Source organism: Peromyscus californicus, unplaced genomic scaffold (assembly GCF_007827085.1).
Source record: "Peromyscus californicus insignis strain IS unplaced genomic scaffold, ASM782708v3 Scaffold_7__1_contigs__length_154581171, whole genome shotgun sequence".
Taxonomy (NCBI): Eukaryota; Metazoa; Chordata; class Mammalia; order Rodentia; family Cricetidae; genus Peromyscus; species Peromyscus californicus.
In genome coordinates, this window is record NW_026294595.1 from 27,330,817 (window position 1) to 27,357,899 (window position 27,083).

A 27,083-nucleotide genomic window follows, 5' to 3' on the forward strand; every position below is an offset into this window, starting at 1 on the left:
CGCCCGCCGCTCGGCTCGGCTCGGCTCGGCGGCGGAGGCAGAGGCGCCAGCTCCGGCTCCCGGGCCGAGCGCACCTGGCACCTGCCGCCCCGCCTGCGTGCCGAGCGGCCGGCCGAGGGGCACCGGGGACTCGGCTCGCTGTCGCCGGCTAGCTGGCCGCGCCGAGCCGCGCCGCGCCGCGCCGGAGAGAGTGGGTGGGCAGGCAGGGGAGGGAAAGGGAGAGAGAGAGAGAGAGAGAGGAGAGGAAGGAGGGAGGGAGGGAGGGAGGGAGAGGGCGACGCGCGTCCCCGCGGCGGGGGCGCGCTCTCGCGCGGGCTGCCGGGATCGCTCGCCGCCGCTGTGGTAATGTCCGCCATGTTGGCCATGGCGCAGGGAGCGGATCGGGCGGGCGAGCGGCGGATCTAGAGTGTGGAAGCGGCCGCGGGCGGCGGGGGGCTGTTTTTTTTGGGCGGGGTGGGCGCCCATGCTGGGGCCGGGGGCAGTGCGGAGGAGGAGGAGGAGCGGGCCGGCCGCGCTGCACTGAGGAAGGAGGTGGAGGAGGCGGCGGGAGTGCTCCCCCCCCCTCCCCGCCCGCCCCGCCGCCGCCGCCGCCCGGGCTGTTCCTGTAAGGCGGGGAGACAATGAGTAAACTCTCCTTCCGAGCGCGGGCGCTGGACGCCGCCAAACCGCTGCCCATCTACCGCGGCAAGGACATGCCTGATCTCAACGACTGCGTCTCCATCAACCGGGCCGTGCCCCAGATGCCCACCGGGATGGAGAAGGAGGAGGAATCGGTAGGGACTCGAGTGTTTATTACCCCCCCCCTTCCCTCCTCCCCCCCTCCCCTTTGTCAGCCGGGCCTCGCCATTCACAGAGCGCGCTACGCTCGCTGGAGGGCGCCGCTGCTGCTGCGCGCTCGGGACCCTACGCCGGCGGAGTAGCGTAAACCTGTCGGCCGGCGCAGCGCCCGCCCGCCCGCGGCCGCCATGTTGTTGCGTCCCAGTGTTGTGATTAGCTCTCGGCGCCGCTTACGCTGCCGTAAGGGGGCCCTGCCGTAAGCAGCGGCCGGGAATGGCGCAGGGATGCGCTGGCCGCACTTGGCGTACGGCCTCTGTTTACCTTGTAGACATTTCCCGGGCGCGGGCTTAATTGATTGACAAGGGGGTGGGGTGGGGTGGTGGGGGGGGGTCTTTTGGCTAGGCGATATTTTCATTACACTTTAAAATTGGTGTGTGCATTAGAGCGCCTTTGAAATGATTTAGGAAACGTACAGCTCTTTCAAAACAAACGCCTTCGTGCTAGCAGGGCGAGCGAGGATGGTCTGTCTGTGCTAGCAGGGTGATGGTGTGCGCTGCCCGCCGGAGGAGGTGCGGCGGGACGAGGCAGTTGCAACCCGGCTCCGGGGTAGCAACTCCCGAGCCGGACCCTGCGTTAGCGTGTCCCCTAACCCGTGCGCGGGCTTTGCCTGCCGGGCTGGCCCTGCTCGGTTGTGCGGCGTTAGGAAGGGTCCCGAGTGCTAGAAACCAGCCTCCAGGCCCACGCTGCCCGGCGCACTGCCCGGGGAGGTAGCATGCGAGCTGGCCATTGACAAGTTGAAGACTCGGTGCGTCCACATTGACAGTTGTATTTTTGACCGGATGGTAAAATTTTGGCAGAAATGCTGCTTCCCTCTTCCAGGGGTTAAATTTTACCCAAGATTGAATTTCCTCTGACTTGACAGTGTTTACGACTCTGGAGTGTTGTTACTTGCGTGAGAAGTTCATAGTAACTGCACCCTGAAGAATTTCTTCAATGAACCTTCAGTCCCGCCTTATTGTCAACCTCGGGTGTGTGTGGATTGGTTCTCTTGCTTCTGTGACTGTCAAAAGAAAGCTGAAGGTTTCTGTGATTGGTTTTCTCTTTTGACTATTAATAGTGCAGGAAATGCATTTAAGCCTTTGATTGGCTGCTCGAATTCTGACCTCATTGTGTTGGTGCTTTGACTTAATCACATTTCTCTTTGGTGTTTGATTACCTGACTTAACATTTTCAGTAGAAGATAAAATAGGGCCTCTTTATAAACCTTCAATTAAAAAAAAAAGCCCAGCTTTTATGCCTAAGATTTAAAGCTTAGTCGTGTTTGAGAAATTTGCTTAGGTAGTCATTGACTCAATTTTGAGCTACCTTCTGGCAGTGTCTTGATAAGGTAATTTAGATATTGTTTGCTTTTGGTGGCATGATGCTGTCTTTGCTGGCCACATCTTTCTTGTAACTATTTCTTTTGGACACATGAGTGAGTGTCTTTACATCATTTTCTTCTTTTCTTTATGTTTGCTGTCTTTTGTCTAAGGTTTGCCAGTTGTCCTGTGTCTCGGTCCCAGAAGTGCTCCTCATGGTGCTTAGTCTAAAACGCTGTAATTTATTTTATCTCTAAACCTGAAAATCGGGCTATCAGTTGTTCTGCCTTTTCTTCATTATTGTTGTCTAGTGGTAGTTATTGTTTTTGTTATTACTGTTTGTCGAATATTTGGATCTCAGATACTGTTCTAAGAATTCTATGTATATTTAATATAAAAATTTTAAATCTACTTTTCTGAGATGTAAGTTCAGGAAGATGTACCGGTTTACAGTAAAGGTTTAATGAGGTTTCACAAATGTATACAACCAAGAATAAGAAGCATTTCCAACTGCAGTAAGTGTTCTTGTCCTCTGTAGCTAATCCCTGGATTATAATTCCAGGAAACCACCAACTTGCTTTCACTGGAGATTAGCATTGCATTTTGAAGTTTTGTGTTAATGGAGGATACACATGTGTGTATGGCTTCTTTTGCTCAGCATGATACTATTATTGTCTCTCTTGTTTCATATATCATGTATTCCTTTTTATTGCTGAATAATATTGTAATTAATATACAATCCATATGTACTTGTTACTAGACATTTGAATTTTTCCTGGTTTATAATTATCTCAGTCCTAGTAATAACAGCCTTGTGAGTTGCTACATTTTTCTGTTTTATAGATAATCTAAAAGGTCTCACTGATAACAGCAGTCAGGAACTCAAACCCTTGCCTTAGTTGTCACAAAACCCTGTTGTCATGATTCCCATTCTTTCATATTTAGGATTCTTACAGAACCCAGAGTTATCTGTACTGTTATGTTTACTAGAAATTTTGTAAATTATATATTTTTATAATTCTGAGAACTTTCAGAACTGATACTGACTTGCTCAGACGATTAAGTTATTAAGAAGTCAGTTGTTTTTCATCTCTTAATTCTGTCTGGCTTGGCTGTTTTTCTTTATTTTCTTTTGCAGCACTTGGGTTAGAGCCCTGGGTTCTACACTCCACCACTGAGCTGTATCCTCTGCTCTGCCTTGCTCCTTGCTTTTCAGACTCTTCTTTTTTATTAGTAGTTACTTGGTTTTGCTGCTGCTTCTATTGACACCATTATATTTGACTGCTTGTTACCTTAAGTGTTTAAGAAATTCGTGGGAAACAATCCTAGTTTATTATTTAGATTTTTCTCTTGTTAGAATATAATCTTTGTCATGACTTTTGCTGATTTTGTTCATTATATATTCCAAGTGCCTAGAACTGTGCCTGGCACATAATGTATATGCTTGGTAAATGTTTGTTGAATACTCTTTTCAGTATTGAGACCTGTTTTTCTATGCACGTTCACTCTTGTGCTCACTCATGTACATTCTCTGTGTGTGCATAGATATAAAATTCAACAAAAACTAGGTTGTAGAAGCCATCTTTTGTTGCTTTTCTTTGATGCTGCACACAACCAAATATGATACCTCTGTTTTTCCTCTTAATTTTAAGGACTTTTTTGATACTCAGTTGTTTTTTGAACACATAGGTATAGCTGAAGTAGTATTTTTTTGTCCTGTGTTAAATAACTATTTCATAATTATGGGCAGATTTCTGTGAGAGAGATCTTTATACATGCCCGAGCCAAAGTCTACATGAATCATATGATTCAGCATTCACACACAATATATACACACACATACATATACTTACATATATACATGTACAGTGTTGTTAAGACAAAAGTCCTGAGGCTGGCCTCAGACTCACTGTCTTCCTGCATCCTCTCCCCTTGAAATTACAGCTGTGTCCACTACATCTTTTAGCTTACTTTCAAAGAAAAAGAACAGGACTGATTTGAATTTGTAATTTTCTTCCCATTATTATTTCTTGATTTTTGTCATTTGTCTTTTAAGTGATATTTCAGTGGGAAGAAATATATTGAGTCTTAATATCTTTTCAGAATTAACTTAGGCACTGATGTTTTTCATGATTTATAATAGAATATAAAGTACAGTTTTGTAAATTGATATTGTAAAAATATGAAGTATTTCTTTCAACAAAGTGCTATATGCCAAATGTTACCTAAAAATGAAACATTGGATATAAAAGTTATGTATAAGCCAGTGTACTGAGGTATTCTTAGTTCTTCAAGAAAATACATGTCTTGAATTCATGGAATTTAAAATGAGTCATTTGAAGTAAAATCATGTACAGTATTGGGAAAGTTAGCAAAAACTAGGGGGTTAAGGTAACACGACAGACATCAGGGTGTGTCAGAAAAAGTTCAATGTCAATGTAGTTGAGAGGCATGAGAGAAACGTTCTGATGTATAGAGGCTTCATGCAGAAAGAGAACTTTGAGTTTTCTTTTAAAAAATATATTTGTGTGGCTAGTGCACACATGCCAGGGTGTTCTTATGAGGGTAGGGTCGACTTTGTTGTATCAGTTCTCACTTGCCACCTTCATGTGGGATCTGGGGATCAAACTCGGCACCAGGCTGCTGTACCAAGTGTCTTTACCCAGTGTGCCATCTTGCTTGCCCCCCATTTGAGCTTTCAAGGTTGGTTGTACAGTGTATGTTGATGCCAATACTTGAGCATAAGGTATTTAAAGAAAGTTCTATGGATATTACGTAGACAAAAGGAAGGTTTTTCCAGAATCTCTTATCATCCATTCCTAACTGACGTCTCTCACTGATCCGAAATTGAGGAGAGTGTGGGGCTCTTTCCTAATTTTATTTTTCTTTTAACTTTTTCTTATTTCTGGATATGTAGACATCTTATTTCTTTTCTAACTCTTCCTATCTAAATGCTTCCTATCTTCAATGCTGTTTAAAATTTTGTAGAAATGCAGTAAATATTTGATAAGTGATTGAAGAAGAGTTGAGGTGAAGGTTAAGTTGAACAAAGCATAGAACTATACCAGATTCTAGCTAGCTTTGAGTGTTAGGCCCAGGAGTTGATAGAGTAGTCTGGAAGAAAGATTTCTCTGATGTGGTTCTGGAGTCAACTTTTCTAGTTCTGGTCATCATGTGGCTATTTAATGAGGGAAGCTGCCTACCTTCTCTCTGAGTCTCAGGTTGCTCATCTTATGTAACCTTGAGATTATGTTAACGTGTGTGTTGAATGTGTGCCAGGTCTTTGTTAAGTTAACTTTGTTAAGTTCAGGGGTTAGAGCTCATTGTAGCAATAGGATATGTAAGTACAAATGTCTTATTTCCAGAGGACAGAATAGCACTTTAGAAATGAAATGACTTGTCCAACATGACCCATCTAAAATAAAATACATTAGAGTCAGAAACTGAGGTCCTGTGTCTGACTTAAGGACTCTGAGCCTCACCTTTGTATTGCTTCATCTGGTAAATTAGTGACTTGAGGCAAATGGTATTATTGAAGAAACTGAATTCCTTTTGTACATACATTCCTTAAAAATGTAAAGGAATGCTTGGTCTGTGGTGTAAGTTTAAATGTTTGTTTCAGTTCTCTGAAAATGAGGCCCTATCTTACATTTACAGTTGGGATGATTTTGTTGATTTCAAGTATCAGAAAACAAAGCTGGCTACCTTAAGGCGCTCTGGGAATTGTCTGGAAGACTCCACGGAATGGTTGAGTAGTCAAAGCTAGAAACCATGGCCATGCTAGTCCCTTTAGCACCAACTGACATTGATATCACTGATAACTAATTATCTTTGAGAAGCTCTGAACAATATTGGCTAAGTGTACATGTTCCCTGTTCAGGCTATGTAGGTTTGCATTCTTGGACATGCCAGTATTTATGAGATTCCATCAGTTTTTTGGAGGATGAATTATAGTGTATTTAGAAAAGTTAATATGGCATGAGGGAAGCATTCACTAACTATCAGGTATTATTATCTTTTAATTAAAAATTTAATTGCAGTTATTATGTGTGTGTGTGTGTGTATGTGTGAAAAATCTGGAACATGTGTGGAGGTCAGAGGACAACTTTTGAGACTGTGGGTGTGGGAGTTGAATTCAGATCATTAGGCTTAGCAGTAAGCATCTTTACCCTCTTAGCCATTCATTCACCAGCCCTCATTTTCATCGTTGTTAGGTTTCTCTCATTTTCTTGGGTGAGGAGATATTCAGGCAAATAAAAATCACAGACTGATTCTCAATCTGAAAATATTCAGATTCTTGGGATATTGAATGTGGTATCCAGCTGACTTGTATGAGATTTCTGTCTCTTAAGTCTGGTAGTTAGAGAGGTAGTCTATTCCTAGACAGGAGGTCGATCAAACAGCTACTACTGATGGTAAGGAACAGTTAGGAAGCTTAATTAATTTATTTATTTTGGTTTTTTTGAGACAGGGTTTCTAAGTGTAGCTTTGGCTGTCCTGGAACTCTCTCTCTGTAGATCAGGCTGGCCTCGAACTCAAAGATATCTGCCTGCCTCCACCTGGGATTAAAGGCATGCACCACCATCTCCCAACTAATTTTTTAAAAATCTATGATGTGACCCGTAGCAAATTCATGTTCTTAGTTTTTACAAGCCATAAAAATTGAAATGGGTTTTAATGAGCTTAAAATAAATCTCCAAAATTTGTTTAAAGAAAGCCAATCCTTTATACTTTACAGAATTGTAAGGTATGAATTTCTGGGATCCAAAGAAGTTATTGAGCCTTCTTGGCCCTTAATTTCCTTATTTCTGAAATAAAATTAGACTGAGCTTTAGATGACTTTTGGCTGAAAAATTACTTGCATTGTGAATTTCCGTTCTGTTTAACAGTCCAGACATAACTAGATGAAGAGAACTAGCAAATATGGTTCTGAGTATTAGGATACCCCTTTAGAAGATTGAATGCTGCAGTTCTCAGCCATTGTTTTGACCTGGAGTACTTTTTAAATGAGAATCAATTATGCTTACTCATTATCTGATACTTTCTTATAAAGGAATAGAGCAGTCTACTCTATATTTTGGGTATTTCCGTAGCTTTGGTTTTCTTGCACTATCTTTACTGCTGTTATCATTGCTATTAAGTGTTTTAGTCAGTGTTCTCATGTCTCTTAGGGTTGTGTGTAAAATTGTATGAGTATGAATGTTGTGTATGAGGGGAGAGAATGAATATACACTTTCCCAACTAGGCTAATTGACATCAGAAAGTTATTATGTTTTATATATATACACAAGCAGGATAGCCAACAGGAACTTCTGTCACGTTTACTTTAAGTGATGGAAGGTTTGTAATATAGGCATTGGCATGGTCATAGCTACTTGGTTGAGTTTGATTGTATGACTGAACATACAGCTCTGCATCTTCATTTCAAGTAGAGTGTAAGTGGAGAAATAGTAAAAGATGATAGGACCAGTAGAGGAGGAATGACTGATAGGAATAAGTCACGAGGGAGGCCAGTACAGATGGCAGAAGGTCTCTTATGATTATTTGAGTTTTGGCTTAATGTTAGTCTTTGATTATTTGCCTGGCCTGTACTGTATAAATAGAACACAACTGTACTGTATAAATGGAACAGGGCTATTCTTTGTGAAGTTAATATTGTGAAAGTAAATGGTAGTCACTTGCAGATTTTTCTCAGCAGCATTTCCTTTAGCCATCCACTTTTAGGCTTCTTTTCCCCAACTAATATGTGTTGAAATCAGAGGGCTGCAGAGTGAGAATCAGCCTGTTGGTTTTATTTGCCAGTGTATCATCTCCTCACCCCCTACCTTCCTTGGGCAAAGGGTGTAAGACTTCTCGTTGAACTACAAGAGTGGTCAGTAGTACTGTTGACAAAATAACCTTGGCCTTTGCCTCTTCTCATGGACAAAGTTAAGTGATAACTATCCCAAAGGGTCGTTTTTGTTAAGATTTATTTTTATTTAGTGTGTATGAGTGTTTTATTTGCATGTATGTAAGTAAATTGGGTCCATGTCTGGTTGACCACAGAGACCAGAAGAGAGTGTCTGATCCTGTGGACCAGGAGTTACAGGTGGTCACGAGCCACCATGTGGGTGCTGGGACCCACACTCCAGTCATTTGCAAGAACAGCAAGTGCTCTTAACCACTGAGCCATCTCATCAACACCTCAGAGGATAGTTTTAGAATTTAAGAGTTTATTTTTGGCAAGACTTAAATTTGCCTCATATACTGTTTGATAACAACTGTTATTTATGAACAATTTTCAGCAATACAGTAAAGTATGAAGGAATGGGAAGACTAAAATATAAAGTATTCCCAAACACATTCTTTCCTATAATTTCCTATTTTTTCTTTTTCCTGCCAATTGAAAAATATTTTATTTTTAAAAGGTTTAGTTTCAAAAGCACAAACAAATTAATAATGTATATTTTTCTCTTCTCTGTTTTGTGACAGAGTAACTGTTAAATTGACTTAAAAATTAAAATTTTAATTTTAGTTTTAAAATTACTGGCTAAGAGAACTAAATTTTTAGCTACTTCTAAAGCAGTATTGGGTTCTAAATTAATGGTTGAGTATTTGTATTTGCTTTTCAGTTTTTTATTTTAAAGATTAGCTAAATACATAATCAGAGAAAATAGTTTGTGGGATGACAACCTCTTCAGTGGTTGGTAAACACAAGAAGAGTGGACGAAGAAGACAGTTTGGTATTCCAGTGAGCTTCAGTGTTAACATACTTAGAAAACAGGATAATTGATGAGGGTAGCTATGCTACATATTTTATTCGTGTAGTATTTTTCAGCTGGAACATTATTAGCAATTCAATCCGTAGTGACTATTGCAGGCAAAATAAAAAGTTTTTACATCTGCCCACTGCTCATTAATTTCTGGTAACATTCCAGTTTGGCTAGTTAAAAATTGATTCCTCTCTGTTTCCAAATGGAGGCTGTTACACTTGATGTGAGACCCTTTATCTAGGGAGTCCCAGCTTTTTTGTGTTATTAATTCTTTTGGCAGTCTGATGAAGCTTCTCAGAATGATACCTTAAATATACAAGATCATAGGGAAGTTAAATTGGAAAAAATTGAGATAATATTAACATTAAAACAGGATGTGGGGTTAGATCTGGTTAAGTTTGAAGTAGTGAAGGGTAGAAACAGTATTTTGTCAAGTATCATTGTAACATGACATGAAAAGATTTATGATTTCTGTTAGTATTGCTAGAACTACTTCTTACTATTGACTACATTAGTAAAATGGAAGGAAATGTTAAATTTACTTGAGGTTAGGGCAATTAAAAGATTATTATTATTTTCTCATCCATTCTGAGGATCCTTCACTTATTTTCTGTGACTATTTTGGCGATCTATGATTCTTGAGGAAAAGAAATGTATGAAGGATGTCATAGGAAACCTTGTTGCTTGTCTGTTATATAGGAGATGCATTGATTTTACTTTACCATACAGCACAGTGGCTGATTTCCTAGACTGCAAATAAGGTTGTTCACATACAGTACTTAGTAGGAGGACATGTGAGGTAGCTCACCCACTCAGCAGGACTGGTCAGGACTTCTGTAATACTCCTAAAGTAGTGTAATGGTTTGGTTCAGTAATTCTCAAATGTTACCTACCACGTGTCTGATTCTTTGGAAGGTTTATTAAAACAAACTTTTGGGGTTGCATTACCCAGTGGGTCTAATATGGAGCTTAAGAATTTTCATTTTTAAGACATTCCCAAGTGTACCAGTCACTTTTCTTCCTGCTGTGACAACACAGTTTACAAAAACAATTTATGAAGGGAAGAGTTTATTTTCGATTCATGATTTAAGGAGAAATGCATTTCACTGTGGTAGCAAAGACAGTGCACAGCTACCTTTGTGAGGTGGTTGGTCACATTGTGACTAGCCAGGTAGCACAGAAGAATGCTGGAGGTAAGTATGGTTTTCTTCTCCACTCAGTTTCTGAAAACTCATAGGCAAAGTCATAGCTATATTTCCATGGTGATGCTAAATCTAGTCAAGTTGACAATGAAGATTGACTAAGTGATCTAATGCCATTTGTCTAGGGACTCTAAATACAGGATACCCCCCCTTTTTTTCTTTTTTCTTTTTTCTTCATGTGCGTGTATGTACATATGTCACATGTGTAGGGGTGCCCAAAGAGGCCAGAAGATTTGTTGGATCTTCTAGAGCTAGAGTTACAGAAAAATGTGAGAAAACATGGGTTCTGGGAACCAAACTCAGGTCCTCTTCAAGAGTAGTATGTACTAACTGTTGGGCCATCTCTCCAGCCTCTAATATATAAATACACACACACACACACACACACACACACACACACACACACACACACTTTTCTTATTGCAGGATTTCTTCATCAGTGTTTTATGGTTCTTACTGAAGAGATGTTTTTTTCTTTCATTAAATATATTTAGTCCTAGGCATTTTGTTTTGTGGTTCTTTTTTTTTTCTTCTTTTTTTGGTAGCTGTTGTAAATGGTACTTTAGGTACTTAATGGTGTATTGTTACGCTATTGATTTTGTTTTGTTGATTTTATATTCTGCAGTTTTGATACAGTCTAGTTTTTTTGGTGGAGTTGGAGCTTCTTGTGTATGAGGTCATGTCATCTGTAGAGTGACAGTTTAGATACTCTTTACTTCCTTCTCTTGGCTGATTACTTTGACATCTAGTGTTGTGTTGAGTAAAAGCAGTGAAAGTGGGTGCTTTTGTCTTGTTCCAGATCTTGATGTGAAAGCCTTAAACATTTCCTCATTCCTTATATAGTGATAGTGGTTGGCTTATTTTAGGCTACCATTAAATATTGCTGTCTATTCCTTCTGAACCTAGTTCATTTAGCAGTCTGTCTATAAAGATTTGAATGTTCATAAGTGCCTTTTTTGCATCTGTTAAGCTGATCATATGGATTTGTAAACTTCATTTTGTTTATAGTGGCATGTCACTTGTATTAACTTGAACATCGTGAGCTACAGGTGTGGAGTTTTCCACTTGTGGCATCCTTTTGGATTTCCAGATTAGATTCATGCATCCTTATCTACTTCTCCATCATAACAATATTGTGTGTGTGAAAAGATGTTCAGAATATGCTAGAAAAGTGTGGAAAAGAAACAGAGATCCCTGAATCTCACCCACCTTGAGAAGTTCATGGTTGGCTTTTGGGGTGAATGTACTGCCATCTTTGCCTCTTTCCATATAGGTATCCCTTGAATAAGAGAGAAGGGAACAGATGCCTATTTTGTTGTGCTTTTTAAACTGTTCCTGTTAGATTGAAAATGTGAGAAAAGAATCTCTTCCATTGAGTCTGTGACGTCTTGTCATTTTGGGTTAGTCTAGTCACTGAAGCCTATGACATGGGTGGTATAGAAACAAGGCAGCTTGTGTTTGGATCATTGGTCTAACTTGAGCTTGGGATGAATAGTGGTTCTCAAAAACAAAGGGACTAAAAGTAGACGTGTTTATTAAACCCTTGTGGGCTCTGTGGCACTGACGTAATTTGGTGGTGGTTCAGAGTGTGAATTTACTGTCAGTCTGCTGTATATTGACAAGTATTAACATGCATTAAATTTATTCTTAATAAAAAATGCTTCTGGGGGCTGGAGAGATAGCTCAGTATTTAGGAGCACCGACTGCTCTTCCAGAAGACCTGGGTTAAATTCCCAGCACTCACATGGTAGCTTACAACTGTGTGTAACCTCAGTTTCAGGGGACCCGACACCCTTACAAGGACATACATGCAGGCAAAACACCAGTGCTCATTAAAAAAAAAATGCTTCTAGTTATGTAATTAAAGTTTAGGGTTCCTCTCTCTAGTTATTAATTACCTTAAGCTTTATTATGGAATTTCTATGGTTTCTTCTAGTATGTGTTATTTTGTTTGTTTGTGCTGGGATCAAATCCAATGCTTTGCTTATGCTAGACCTAGTCCTAGACCATTGAGTCATATCCCAAGCCCCTAAACTTTCTAGTACCCACCCCTCCCCCGAATCCAGATGGATATCCAGTTGTTCAGAGAAGATAATAAAGTCATCTTTTGTCTGAAGTGTCTTAGGTATTGGGGCCTTTTGAGTTTCTTGAGATAGGGTTCTTGTGCTGTTCATCTATCAGCCTCCTAGACTGTAGGGTTATAGGTGTGTGGCAGCACCGCCCCCCCCAACTTCTAACTTTCTCTTTTGCTTCATTGAGCAGAATGTTTACTGCTTTCATTGTTGTTTTATAATGTCATCATTACATTCTATTATTTATTTCACCTCTTATAGGGCTTTTCACCATTGCCTCTCACTGCTCTGCTTTTCCAGGGATTTCCTAAGTACCTTATTGCATATTTTTCCATGTGAACTTCATAATTATTTTGCCCAAATCCAGACAGTAGTGTTGGTATTTGTCTTAGTTAGGGTTTCCATTGCTGTGAAGAGACACCTTGACTCAACAACTCTTAGAAAGGAAAACATTTAAATGGGGTGGCTTACCATTTTCAGAGGTTTAGTCCATTATCATCATGGCAGGAAGAAAGGCAGCATTCATGCAGACATGGTGCTAGAGCTGAGAGTCCTTATATCTTGATCCAAAAGCAACAGGAAGTGGTCTGTCTCACTGGGTGTGGCTTGAGCATATATGAGCCCTCAAAGCCCACCTCCATAGTAACACGCTTCCTCCAGCAAGGCCATGCCTCCTAATAGTGCCACTCCCTTTGGGGGCCATTTTCTTTCAAACCACAGTATTTTTGTTGGGACTCAGCATACACTGATAAATCGACTTACAGAGAATTGATACATTTATGGATTTGACTCTTTATTCAAGAACATAGATTGTCTCATTTGCTGAAGTCTGCTTATCTTTGAGGGATGTTTTTCTTGTTTTTTTTTTTTATGTTTTTGTTGGGCTTTTTTTGCAGGAGTTTTATGTGTTTTTTTTTATTGTAAATGGCAATTCAATATTCTCTTCCACTTGTCATTGTATTTATGAACACGATTGATTTCTTACTTTTAAACATATTTATTTTTGTATGTGTACATGTGAGTGCCTGCACATATGTTTGTGCACCCTGTGCGTGCCTGGTGTCCTTGGAGGCCAGAAGAGAGCATTCCCTGGGATGACAGTTATAGACAGTTGTGAGCTGCCTGATGTAGGTGCTCTGAACCAACCCTAGGTTCTCTGCAGGAGTAGCAAGTGCTCTTGATCACTGAACCATCTCTTTAGCCCAAGCTATATATTAATTTCATATTCACATTACTAAATTACCTAATTGTACTAGGTTTTGCATTGATTTACTTGGGTTACTGAGTTTAGATATCTGTTAATAGAGATAGTTTACCTTAGCTTCTCAAACACTAGGCCTCAATTTTTTTTCCTTTTGAATTCTGTTAGTAAATACTTCTAACTCCATGTTGAAAAATTGTGGAGAATAATGAGCATCCTTATTTATGACATTAATGTGAATGTCTGTTTCCAAGCAAGTATGTACAACCCATGGCCTGGGCATGCAGCCAAGGGTAGCTTTGACTGTATTTCAAAATAAAAACCATACATTTCTTTAAATTGAGATTTTTATTTGTAATTCTATTGTGTGGTTTTTATTTTTCTTTTAATTAGCTAATTTATTTTGTATGTGTGTCGGAGTGTATGCCACATGTGTGTGGTGCCTATGGAGGCCAAAAGAGGGTATTAGATTCTCTAGGGCTAGAGTGAGAGGTTGAAGAGCCGCCTGATAGGTGTACCGGGAACTGAATCCCAGTCTTAGGAAACACAGGAAGTGTTCTTAACAGCTAAGCCATCGTTTCTCTAGTTCCTACTGTGTGGTTCTTGAGTGTGAACTTTGTAGATGCCAATGTTGTGTTGTAATATCATGAGATTATACACCCTGATAGTGTTTTTCCATTAAATATGATACAGATTATTCTTCATTGATTTATAGATATGGAAAAGAAAACAATTACTCTACATACTAATAACAAAATACTATATGTTGTACATGTTATGCGGTGCATAAATATATACATGTGTATATAAAGTCTTTGATATGTCTATTGTAAATGAGTGTTGAATATTTTTAAATGCTTTTTGCTTCTGGAGATTTGCCACATGATTTTTCCCCTTCACTAATGATGGATATTGTGAAACTGGACTATCCTAACTTTCTTGGAATGAACTCTGTTTGGCAATGAAGTATTTACTCTTTTCAAAAGTTAATTTAGTTTTATTATCTACAAAGGGTCTTAATAGAGCTTTGACATATTCTTGACCAAATGTGCCCACTTCAAAGCTTCTGTAATTCATTCTTCTAAATTACTGAGAGATGGAATATGAGTGGCTAGTTCAGGTCACATATCTAGTCTGATTCAGTTAACTATGACTTTGGGTAGAATGAGGTGATTGATGATTGAATGGTTGATGGACATACCATTTGTGGGAGAGAATGGGACTTTAAAGACTGGGACAGATGCCTGCAAAGATATCTACCACAATTTTATATTTTGTAGTACAAAATTCATAACTGTAGTTATTAATGCCAGTTTGGCTCTCCAAATTGTGGTTTCTCTTCCTGGTAAGTGGCATCAGACACCTGATCATCCACAACTGGCTTTTTTTGTTTGTTTTGTTTTTGTTTTTCGAGACAGGGTTTCTCTGTGTAACTTTGCGCCTTTCCTGGAACTCGCTTTGGAGACCAGGCTGGCCTCGAACTCACAGAGATCCGCCTGCCTCTGCCTCGCGAGTGCTGGGATTAAAGGCATGCGCCACCACCCCGCCTGGCCACAACTGGCTATTTTACTCTACAATACATGTATTTAGTGGCAACTTGGTACCAAATACTAAATGACTTTCAGAGTCACCCACCTACCAACCACAACCTCTTAAAAGACAGGGCTTTTGCTGGGCGGTGGTGGCACACACCTTTAATCCCAGCACTCAGGAAGCAGAGCCAGGCGAATCTCTGTCTACAGAGTGAGAGATCCAGGACAGGCACCAAAACTACACAGAGAAACCCTGTGTCGAGAAAAAAAAAGAAAAGACAAGGCTCTTATGTTCTTATTTGAGGCATACTTGTTGAGTACTATATGGAGTTTTCAAAGAATTAACAACATATACCTATATTGTATATAATAACCTATTTAAGCCAGAATTTAGTATTTGAATGATACATTTATTTATGTATACTTGACATAGTATACATATTAAGCTATGTAATTGGATAGCGTTGGCATTTGTGTACTCCTGTGAAACAATCGCCACAGTCAGAATAAATGACTCTAAGTGTTCTTGCACTCCCTCTTCTACCATGAGTTTTAAATAAACAACAGTCTTCCCATTATTTGAGGTTAATGACATCTTTTCTAGAGTTTTATATAAATGGAACATTCTAACCCTCTCTGGCCTATTGTTATTCAGCATTTAATTGTTGTTAAGATCCATACATATTATAACATTCATCTCTCAGGAGACAGGCAGGAGAATCACCATAAAGTTGAAGTTAGTTACAGACCTGTCAGTGAAACATAGTGAAACACTGTTTCAAAAAAGCCTTCTCTTTCCAGAAAGGAAGCTTCATCCTTTTTTAGTTGCTGAATAGTATTCCTTTTTATAGCTGTGGTACAGTAGTAGCCTGTTTGGTGACATTGGCTGTTAAAAATTAAAGTTGCTCTAAGAATAATGACTTTTGGTAACTAAGTGCCTTGAGCGAAACGGCTCCAGGTAATGGTAATTTTATATGAAAGTTTGAAGTGTCAAACTGTTTTCCATTGTGTTTCTAACATAATGATACCTTTTTGAGGTGTTTATATAGTTGAAAATGTTGTAGTGCAAAAATTTGGGATAGAGATTTGGTCTTACCTGGGAGAAAGTTTAATATATTAGTTATCAGATCTCATCCTAAGGATAGAGAATCAAAATGTGCACTTTTAAATGTAATTCTGTTATTTATTTAAAGATTCCCTAGGTCATTCAAATGCTCATTAGGATTTGAGAATGTTTGGTTGGAGAGCAGAACTTGTTGTTTTGTTTTGTTTTTTTTCTGCTATAGAACACATGAAAGCTTTGATATATTTTGTTTTAGGGGTAGTTGTAAGGTTGTAAAAAGCTATAAAAATGCTTTTTAATTAAAAAGTATGATGTAATATTGATAATGGAGAGTGTTGTGATTAAGGTTAATTGTCAATTTGACAGGATCTAGAATCACCTGGGAGACTGGCTTCTGGGCATGTCCAGAACATTCCCAAACTGTCCCACCAACTAGAGAGGAAGTATTGAAACATAAGCCTGTAGGGGCCATTCTCATTCAAACCACCACACCTGGTGAGTCAGGTAGTCTGCTAGCTGTACCTTATGTTCTTCATCTTTGTTCACAACTAGTGTGCTTTAGTTACTGTTCTACTGCTGTGAAGAGACATCATGACCAAGGCAACTAATAACAGAAAGTATTTCATTGGAGGCTTGTTTACAGTTTCAGAGGGTGAGTCCATTTCCGTCATTGTTGGAAGCATGGTGGCAGGAGGCAGGCATGGCACTGGCGTAGAGCAGTAGCTGAGGGTTTAGTTGCAGGGAGAGAGAGACAGAGAAAGAAAGACAGACACACAGACTGGGCCTGTTGTGGGTTTTTGAAACCTCCAAGCCCACCTCCAGTGACAAGTCCTCCAACAAGTCCATACCTTTCCTAAACAGTCTACCAACTGGGAAATAAACATTCAAATATATGAGTCTGTAGGGGACCAATCTTAATCAAGCCACTACACAGTAATGCAATTTTTGATTAAAATTCTCCCTTCTTTTCTTCCTTCCTTTCTTCCTTCCTTCCTTTCTCTTTCCCTTCCTTCCTTCCTTCCTTCCTTCCTTCCTTCCTTCCTTCCTTCCTTCCTTCCTTCTTCCTCCTTCTTTTTTTTTTCCCCAAGACAGGGTCTCACTCTGTAGTCCTGGCTGGCCTCAAATTCACTGAGATCCAGCTCAAAATTGTTTTTTGTTCAAAATCCTTTTTTGTTTGTGTGTAGTGGGTGTGTTTGAGTATGCCTGCACCTGCATAGACGCACCTGTGCTACCACTCTCCACCTTATCCCCTCAGGACAGGGTGTCTTACTGGACACAGAGCTCCCTTTATTTTGGTTAGATTGGGCTTGACCAGCTAGCAGGGATGAGCCTCTGTCTCTCATCCTCCCCTGCCTTCCCAAGCACTGTGGTTATAGGCACACATGACCACAACTGGCTTTTGTGTAGTATCCCGAGGGTCCAAATTCATGTCTTCATGCTTGTTCAGCACTTGCCCACTAAGCTATCTCCCCAGGCCATAAGTCTTGGTTGTTTTTAAATGTAGGTCTTGAAATACTGTATGGGGCTGTCTGTCCACTCTTAGTGTTAAAGGAATGAAAGATAATTTCAGAAATAAGTAGAAATCAATGCATAAATTCACCATCAAATAAGTTATTTTTTTAAACAACCAAATGTCAATAACTTGGTTTGAGTCTTCTGCTCATTTCTCTGTTGAGTAAATGATTAGACTAAATGACATGGATGTTGTTTGTGTCACCTTTCTAAAGTAATGTTGGTATTGAGGATTATGTTCTTACTAGCATTAGGAAATACATGATTCCAAACAAGGTTTCAGAAAGTTGGGTACAGTAACAAAGGGTAAATATTTTGTTACGTTATCAAGTGAAGCAAGTTAATGTTAAAGTAACATAATGGGTATTTCAGATGTTGATCTATAAGTCAAATTGTTCGAAATGTTAAAGCTTCTGACATTTCCACACAGTGAGATTGTTTCCGGCTTTCCATCTATGCCTATAGTGTAACTCACTGCATTAAAGTCCCTTCCTGCCTGCCTTGCCTTCATATACCTCCCAGGTAATTATAATCAAAAGAGAAGCTGTGGATGACTCAGTTCTGAGTCACTTAAAATGTGTCAGCTGTTTTCCAGGAGAGAAAAATCTCTACCCTGGTCTTCAGTCTAAAGGGAATTTATTGCAAATGGACACTTAATTTTCTTGATAAACACCCTTAAATATACACTAACAGAAAGAACAAAATTTGATAATGTAACTATTTCAAGCTAAAATGTTTCTTTCCTCCTCCTCCTACTCTTCCTTCTCCTTCTCCTCCACTTCCTTCTTCTCCTCCTCCTCTTCCTGCTCCTCCTTCTTTTTTCTCTTTTTTCTTCTTTTTCTTTTTTGAGACAGGGTTTCTCTGTGTAGCCCTGGCTGTCCTGGAACTCACTTTGTAGATAGATCAGGCTGGCCTCAACTCAGAGATTCACCTGCCTCTGCCTTCTGCTGGGATTAAAGGCGTGCTCCACTCAGCACTTGTATGTTTTTTAAGGAGGCAAAAATTAATGAGATATGTATAATGTTACCTTTAAAGGCAGTGTATGGTTAAAAATACCAGAGAAGTGGCTATTCTCCAGATATTTTGGAGAATGTTTTTTATAAACATTAATTTTAATAAAATTATGGCTATACTTTTGTCAAGTACAATGAAAATGTTACTAGAAAATTAATAAAAGAGATAGAAAATACAAGACCACATATTTTAAACATTTGGTTACACCAAATTACTGCCAGATTGCTTTGAAAGTTTCTGAACGTTTACTCTGAAGTTTTGTGATTACAGAGGACCACATGCTATGAGCTATAGTGCCTTAAGTGAGTGGTTCTTAAACTGGTGGTTCTCAGAGTGTAGCTTCAACCCCCAACATCATTATCTTGTGGGAACTTGTTAGAAATATGTGTTGTCTAACTCCATCCCAGATGTGCTGAATCAGAGACTCTGAAGTTCCTATTAGAGTGTGTTGAAACAAGACCCATCAGATCATCCTGACACTCACAAATGTTTGAGAGCCACGATTGGATTTTCTTCATTGCAAATGCTGATTATCTAGGATGTGCTTACTCAGAACTGGAAGGTCACTCTTACTAAGTCTGAATTCTTTGAATGCCGATTTTGTAAATAGAAGACTTAAAGGTTGGGTTGGTTATGACATTTTAAACACACACACACACACACACACACACACACACACACACACACACACACACACACACCCAACACGAGTACAAGTTTTGGAGATTAAACTAGGGCCTTCTGTATGCTAGGCTGGTGCTTTACCACTGGGCTACAGCCCTGTTTCAGATTCTTAGATAGGAAATAATAGGTGTGATTTGAATTCAAGATTATACGGTTGAACTATTTGCTAAGTGAAAAGGAAGATTCAAGCCAGCTGTAGTGGCGCACGGAGCTTGATAATTCTAAGACCTCAGAGATGCATAGCAAGTGTATCAGACCGTGCTAAGTGTCTGGCAAGTTGTCTTGCTTGTTTCAAACCACTGGAGAATGAATTGTTATCTTTTCAGAAATAAGTTCAGATTAGTTTTTTCCCCTAACCTCCCTCTTTCTGTGTGTCTGTGTCTGTCTGTCTGTCTGTCCTTTTCCCTCTTGCTTCCGTTCCTTCCCCCCCTTCTGCCTGATGATTATGCCATAAACCTCCAGTAGGCATTAGGTAAACAATGAGTATTGTCTCTCTCCTCATCTTAGGAGAAAAGCACTGAATATTTAAGTGTGATATTATCAGTTTTTGTAGATGCCCTGTACTAAACTGAAGAACTTCTCTTGTATTAAACAGTTTTTTAAAATGTTTATTTTTATTTTATGTGTTTGGGCATACCACGTGTGTGCCTGGTGCCCACGGACACAGAAGAAAAGGATTCCTTAGAACTAGAGTTGCACAGTTGTTTTATTGTTTTTGTTTTTTTTTCCATTTCTTTTTTTTTTAAATAATTTTTTTATTAAGGGATTTTCTACTCATTTTACATACCAACCACAGATTCCCCTGTCCCCCCTCCTCCCACGCCCCCCCCAGCCTTATCCCCCAACCCACTCCCCATTCCCACCTCCTCCAAGGCAAGGTCTCCCATGGGGAGTCAGCAGAGCCTGGTAGATTCAGTTGAGGCAGGTCCAAGCCCCTCCTCCCTGCACCAAGGCTGCACAAAGTGTCTCACCATAGGCACTAGGTTCCAAAAAGCCGGCTCATGCACTAGGGATAGGTCCCAATTCCACTGCCTGGGGCCCTATATAGTTCAAGCTAAACCACTGTCTCGCTTATCCAGAGGGCCTAGTCCAGTACCATGAGGGCTCCTCAGCTATTGGTTCACAGTTCACGCATTTCCACTAGTTTAGCTAGTTGTCTCTGTACTTTTTTTCAGTCATGGTTGATATCTCTTGCTCATAGAATCCCTTCTCTCTCACATGGATTGGATTCCTGGAGCTCTGCCTGGGACCTGGCCGTGGATCTCTGCACCAGTCACTGGATGAGGATTCTATGATAACAGTTAGGGTATTCATCCATCTGATCACCAGAGTAGGCCAGCTAAGGCACCCTCTTGACCATTGCCAGTAGTCTATGGTGGAGTTGTCCTTGTGGATTCCTGGGAACCTCCCTAGCACTCTGTTTCTTCATTTATCCTGGTATCTCTTTCCTTGCTTTCAGCTGGAACCTCCCGCTCCCTTAAGCTCTCATCCCCCATCCCTTGCCCTCCATTACCCCCACCCCACCCCCAGTTTGCTCATGTAGATCTCATCCATTTCTCCATCACTGGACAATCCCTGCGTCTTTCCTAGGGTCCTCCTTCCTAGCTAGCCTAGTTGTGAGCTGCCTTATGGGTGCTGGGACCCAAACCTGGGGCCTCTGGAAAAGCAGCCAGTGCTCTTAACCACTGAGCCATCTCTCTAACCCATTTTTGTATTTTTCTGAGTTTTGGTATAGATGTTTTTGTAGGTGCTCTTTGTATCTGCATAGATTATCATGGTTCCCCCCCCCCCCCATTCTAAATAGCATGGTAGATAATAGTCTATTTGAGTATTTTCTTGTTTGCTTGTTTAAAGGCAAGGTCTTGTGTAGCTCGAGCTGGCCTTAAATTCAGTAAGTAACCTAAGCCAGTATTAAATTCCTGATCCTCTTGCCTCTAGGATCATAGGTATGTATATACTGCCATACCAATTTGCACCTATTTATTTGTGTAATGGTTTTCAATATACTAGTGGATTCTGTTTGCTCAAGTTTTTTGGTGTTTGTTTGTTTGTTTGGTTGGTTTTTTAAGACAGGATATCTCTTTGTAGCCCTGGTTGTCCTGGAACTCACTATGTAGATCAAGTTGGCTTCAAACTCAGAGACCTGTCTGCCTCTGCCTCTCGAGTGCTGGGATTAAAAGCATGTACCACCACCACCCCACTGATTGCTCATTTTTTGTTTTGAGTGATTGCATATATGTTTACAGAGAATATTTGGTATAATTTTCTTTTTTTCCAATGTACTTTTTTGGTTTTAGTATCAGAGAAATGCTGATCCATAGAATGAATTAGGGACAGTCTCTTCTCTTCATAATTTTGAAAGAAATTGGGTAGGCTTGCTGTTCTTTCCACTTCAGCTATTTATTTGAAGATATCCCCCAGTGAAACCTTCGCCCATGAGTTTTCTTTTTGTGGGGTTTTAAAATATATTTCAATCACGCCAATGTCTGCAAGGTTATTTAGGTTATCTGAGTAAGCTTTCAGTTTGTTTCTTTCAAGAACTCTGAACTAACACACCCACAATGGAACAGTGTGCAGAGTGAAAGATTTTGGAACACTCAGTCCTAAATGGGATGTCTTCATCAACCCCTTCCCTCAGGGCTCAGGAATCTATGTGAAGAGGAGCCGGAAAGATTATAAGCCAGAGGGAATGGATGATACCAGGGAAACTCTTCCAAACAGTAAGGCTGATGCACATCTGAACTCACTCAGACTGTGGCAGCATGCACAGGCTCAAGACAGACCAGGTCCAAGCTCTGAGAGGGCCAAGTGGGTATGGGCTCCAAACCTTAACCAGGAAGCTATATCCAGTTGACTACCACTTGCAAAGGAAAAAAATCAGTTTTTTTCCGGTGAAATCTCACTGGGTATATTAATCACACTTTAAGAGTAGACCTCATACTTAAGAGTAGATGGCCAGCACAAGATAAACACAGTGGTATTTTTGTAGACTTTTTGTCTTGTATTACTTTGTTTGGTTTGGGTTTTTTTTTTTTTTTTTTTTTTTGTCTTACTGGCTTGTATATTGTACTTACCAGTTTTGTGTTTTTATGGGTTGTTTATGTGTTTCTTTTTATTATTATCTTTGCCTGTTTTCTAAAGAGAGAGGAAGAAAGGGGGTGGAGTTAGGTAGGTGGGGAGGATCTGGGAGGAGTTGGGGGGAGAGAAACTGATTAGAATATATTGTATGAAAAAAAATTTTAGTAGGAAAAAACCTAGAAAAGAGTAAAACAGAAAAAAAAGAAAAAGAAATTTGTCCCTGTTAACTGATTGAACAATTTCTTGGCAGTAAATTGATTAGAAAGATTGCTGATACTGGTAGTTTGTATCTTCTCTCCTCTCTGATCTATATCATTACCAGTTCTGTGGATTTCCTTAAAGCATCCACTTTTCAGCCGGGTGGTGGTGGCGCACGCCTTTAATCCCAGCACTCGGGAGGCAGAGGCAGGCGGATCTCTGTGAGTTCGAGGCCATCCTGGTCTCCAAAGCGAGTTCCAGGAAAGGCGCAAAGCTACACAGAGAAACCCTGTCTCGAAAAAACCAAAAAAAAAAAAAAAAAAGCATCCACTTTTCATTTCATGAATTTTTTTCTGTTTAACTGATTTTCGTATTTCTCTTGATTATTTCCTTTCTTTAGTTTACTTTGCACTTAATTTGTTCTTTTTCTATTGTCTTAAGGTAGATATTCAGATTTATTTTGTTTATTTAAATTTTTGTGTTTTGGGGGGATTAAACCCAGAGCCATACACATGCTAGCCCTGTGTTCACCCAGTGAACTTCAGCCCAACATCTTTTATTTTTTTCATATAGGTGTGTAGTACTTACAGGTGTGTAAGTAATTTTTCTTCATAAGTGTTGCTTTGTTATATTTTACATATTTTCATGTAATTTTTTTTTTTACATTTGTGTGAGTGTGTATACAGTCACAAGCAAGTGCACAGGTCAAAGGACAACTTGTGGAAGTTGGTTATTTCTACTTTGTAGGTCTTGGGAGTTGAACGCTGTTAAGATCAATTGCAGCTTATCAGACTTGGCAGCAAATGCTTTACCTTCCGAGCATCTAACTGGCCCTTGTTTTGATGCTTTTCAGTTCAGAATAATTGCTGGTTTTCCTTTGCTATTTTTCTTTGATCCATAGTTGAAGAATGTTGTTTGGTTTCTAAATATTTATTGAGTTCATAGGGATTTTTTTTTTATCAATTTCTTACTTAATTCCATTGTATGTTAGAATTGTGTCACTTAAGTCCTTATAAGTGACCATTTAAATTTGCATTATGTTCACTAAAATATTGTGTATCTTTTTGAAATGAGTTTTTGAAATGGGCTCACTGTGTAAATCATGCTGTCCTTGAGCTCTCTAGGGCTGGTTTAACTCCCTATATGTTAGCTCTCCTTGACAGATAATTCATGGCTCTGGTGTTTTCAACATCTGGAGTCTCTCCTGCAACCTAGGCTTTACTGTCATGGCTTCATGCAATGAATGACCTTTCAGGACCTCCTCCCAGCAACTCCAGAACTCCCACATGGTGCCTGGCCTTAGCTCTCTGGAATCATGAAGAGTCGTGACTCCCTCATTCTTTGATCTTTTATACTTACAAACCCATATCATATGGATGGCACTGCCAAGTTTGACTGCCAGCTTGGGATGGACTCTTGTCCTCTTGGGTCATACTAGCAGGGGCTTTAGTGTGCTGTTATTTTCTGGGAACTGAAAACTCTTAGGCCTTTTCCTTTCACAAGTTGGAAGTTTAGCTGCCTGGGGTCTTGCCATGCACTTTCCTTCGTTCCAGTGCAGAGCAGGCCTCTCCATAATGGCATCAGTCTCCGTAATGTTACAGTCTTTCTGCACCTGTCTTCCAACTGTAACGTTAAGCTTCCTATTGTATTTTTTCTCTCCAAACTGTACAATTTGTATTTCTTTCTGCCCCCCACTTGTTATATTTCATTGCAAATCTGCATGAGAGCTATCAGTAATAATCATACCACTGATTAAACATATATTCTCTTGAATCTGCCAAAGAAATTTTTTTTTTTTTTTTTTTTTTTTTTTTTTTTTTTTTTTGGTTTTTCGAGACAGGGTTTCTCTGTGTAGCTTTGCGCCTTTCCTGGAACTCACTTGGTAGCCCAGGCTGGCCTCGAACTCACAGAGATCCGCCTGGCTCTGCCTCCCGAGTGCTGGGATTAAAGGCGTGCGCCACCACCGCCCGGCTAAGAAATTGTTTTTAACTTTGCCTCAGAAAAGTTCTTAGGACAAGGGCAGAAGGCAGCCAGATTCTTTGCCAAAATAACCATATAAATGGCTTCTACCCCAATTATTAATATTGTTCCCCTCTGAAACCTCTTCAGGACTTATACCATCCGAATTACTCTCAGCCTTGCTACCTTCCAGACTCCTCTTGTAACATCTGCCTAAGCTTTACTTACAACATTAAACCACTTCTTAAGTCCACACTTCCAAAGTCTTCCTCCAGGAAATAACATGGTCAGTTCTTTTCACAGTGACAGCCCACTCTTCTGGTGCCAGTTTCTGTCTTAGTTACTTTTCTGTTGCTGTAATAAAGCACCATGACCAAGACAATTTACAGAAAGAAGAGGTTTTTTTTGTCCGTATAATTCCAGAAGTAGAGTCCCTAATGGCGTGGGAGGCATGACAATATGGCCTTAATAGGAAACTTAAAGAGTACACGTTCAAATAAAAAACAGAACCAGAGAGTGTAAACTGAAAGTGGGTGAGGTTGTGAACTCTCAAAGCTCGCCCCCCTCCATGTATGTTTTCCAGCAAGGCTCTACCCCCTAAACATTTGACATCCTCCCCAAACAGCACCACCAACTAGGGACCAAGTGGTCAGATATGTGAGCCTGGAGAGGGGGTGGGGCACACTTCTTACTCAGATTACCATAAGTATACATATAGTTGAGTCATATGGTGGTTCTAATTTTAATTTTTAAATAACTTCTATACTGATTTCCATAATGGTTGTGCTAGTTTGCACTCCCACCAGCAGTGAATAAGGGTTCCTCTTTTCTCACATTCTTGTCAGCATTTGTTGTCTCCCCTCCCTCCCTCCCTCCCTCCCTCCCTCCCTCCCTCCCTTTTTGGGTTTTTGAGACAGGTTTTCTCTGCATAGCCCTAGCTCTGAAGACCAGGCTGACATCAAACTCACAGGGGTCCACTTGCCTCTGCCTTCCAAGTACTGAGATTAAAGGCGTGCACCACCACCGCCCAGCAACCCTAGACTTGACGCTTTTAAAATTATCTTATCCCATTGAATTTTATTTTGTTGGGTGATAGATCTTTTCGTATTCTCATGAATGTTCTTAGCATTTGTCTGCGGATGTAGTTAAAGTACTTGTAAATAGTTCAATACCTTCAAGTTTTGCTCTGTTAAATAAGGAAAGGCGCAAAGCTACACAGAGAAACCCTGTCTCGAAAAACAAACAAACAAACAAAAATTTGCTAAGGTTTTGAATCTGCTTCCCCCCCCCCCCCCCCCCGCCAAGCTCTTTCTTCTCCTCATGGTACCCTGTCCGGTTTTCTCACTACAAACATATACAAATACACACACACACACACACACACACACACACACACACACACAACTTTATTTTCTGAGAAAATGTGATAATGTCTTTCTGAGACTCATTTTGTGTAGCATTAATTTGTTCCAGTTGTATCCATTTTTGGCTAAAGGTGATTTTAATTCACGACTGGGCTGAGAATCAGGTTTAAAAGTACTAGAACTGCAAGTTTAATTAGAATAGGAAAATGACTTCTAGAGTTTTTGCTTTTCTTTCTTTCTTGTCTATCTTTCTCCATCTGTTCCTTTCTTTGATTTTTGAGAGAAACTCAAAATCTCAAAATTTATTGCTAAATACATGTAAATAGTTTGAAACTTTGGTGCTGACTGGTTTTTGTAATTCCTGCCCTTTGAGATAATGTAGAAAACATTGAAGGACTTAGAGGAGGACATTAGGAACCAATTACATTGCGTGATATTTGGACACATTTCCCTTCAAACCTTTTCTTTTTTTCTGTGTGTCTTTCTAATACTTCAACCATGCATATTACTGTCTCTCATTGTATTCACATTACTACTTCTTGAGAGTCTCCTGGGAATGTGACTCAGATTCCTACTTTTTCTACTTAATGCATAATCATTTTTTTGTTTTTTTTTGTTTTTTTTTTTGTTTTTGTTTTTTTCTGAGACAGGGTTTCTCTTTGTAGCTTTGGTGCCTGTCCTGGATCTCACTCTGTAGACCAGGCTGGCCTCGAACTCACAGGTCCGCCTGGCTCTGCCTCCCGAGTGCTGGGATTAAAGGTGTGTGCCACTACCACCCGGCCATAATCATTTTTAAAAAGTCTCTAAATTAAGCCAATTGTATACTTGGGAGGCAGGTGGATCTGGATAAATTTAAGTCTATTCTATTCTACATAGCACATTCCAGACCAGCTGTGGCTACATCGTGAGACCTTTTCAAGTCCTTAATTAAATTTTTCAAAAAGTGTTAAATGGCAGTGTAACAGTCCATCATGTGGATTGCTAAAATAGAATTACTCTAATACTATAAATAGGCCATTTCTAGTTATAATTACATAAATAATAAGTTAACTGTTAAAGTTTATTAAGGTAATATCACTATTACCCTGTGTTTTGTTCACTTCATAGATTTTCTAGATCTTGAAGTTTATAGAATACATTGAACACAAAATACATTTTCTGTACAGTTCTGTGTTTTGATAATGATTATACTACTGTAAACACCACACCAATCATGATGGTTATATGCAAGATGACTTTATTCTATTTTTTAATCGGAATGTTTTTATTTACACTAATTAGAAACTCAAGTAAAATGGTGACTAGAAATAGTGAGGG

General features: G+C 39.8%; 1 protein-coding gene across 3 annotated transcripts in view; it reads left to right on the forward strand.

The window, feature by feature from the left end:
• The first annotated feature begins 321 nt into the window (after positions 1-321).
• Positions 322-27,083, forward strand: part of Epc2 (enhancer of polycomb homolog 2) — a 114,739-nt gene continuing 87,977 nt past the window's right edge. The window contains exon 1 of one of the 3 annotated variants that reach the window (XM_052724161.1): positions 322-773. In XM_052724161.1, the coding sequence (XP_052580121.1) occupies positions 621-773 (153 nt within the window). In that variant the 5' untranslated portion in view covers positions 322-620. The remainder of the gene's footprint in view (positions 774-27,083) is intronic. The other 2 variants (XM_052724160.1, XM_052724162.1) reach the window with 2 other exon arrangements.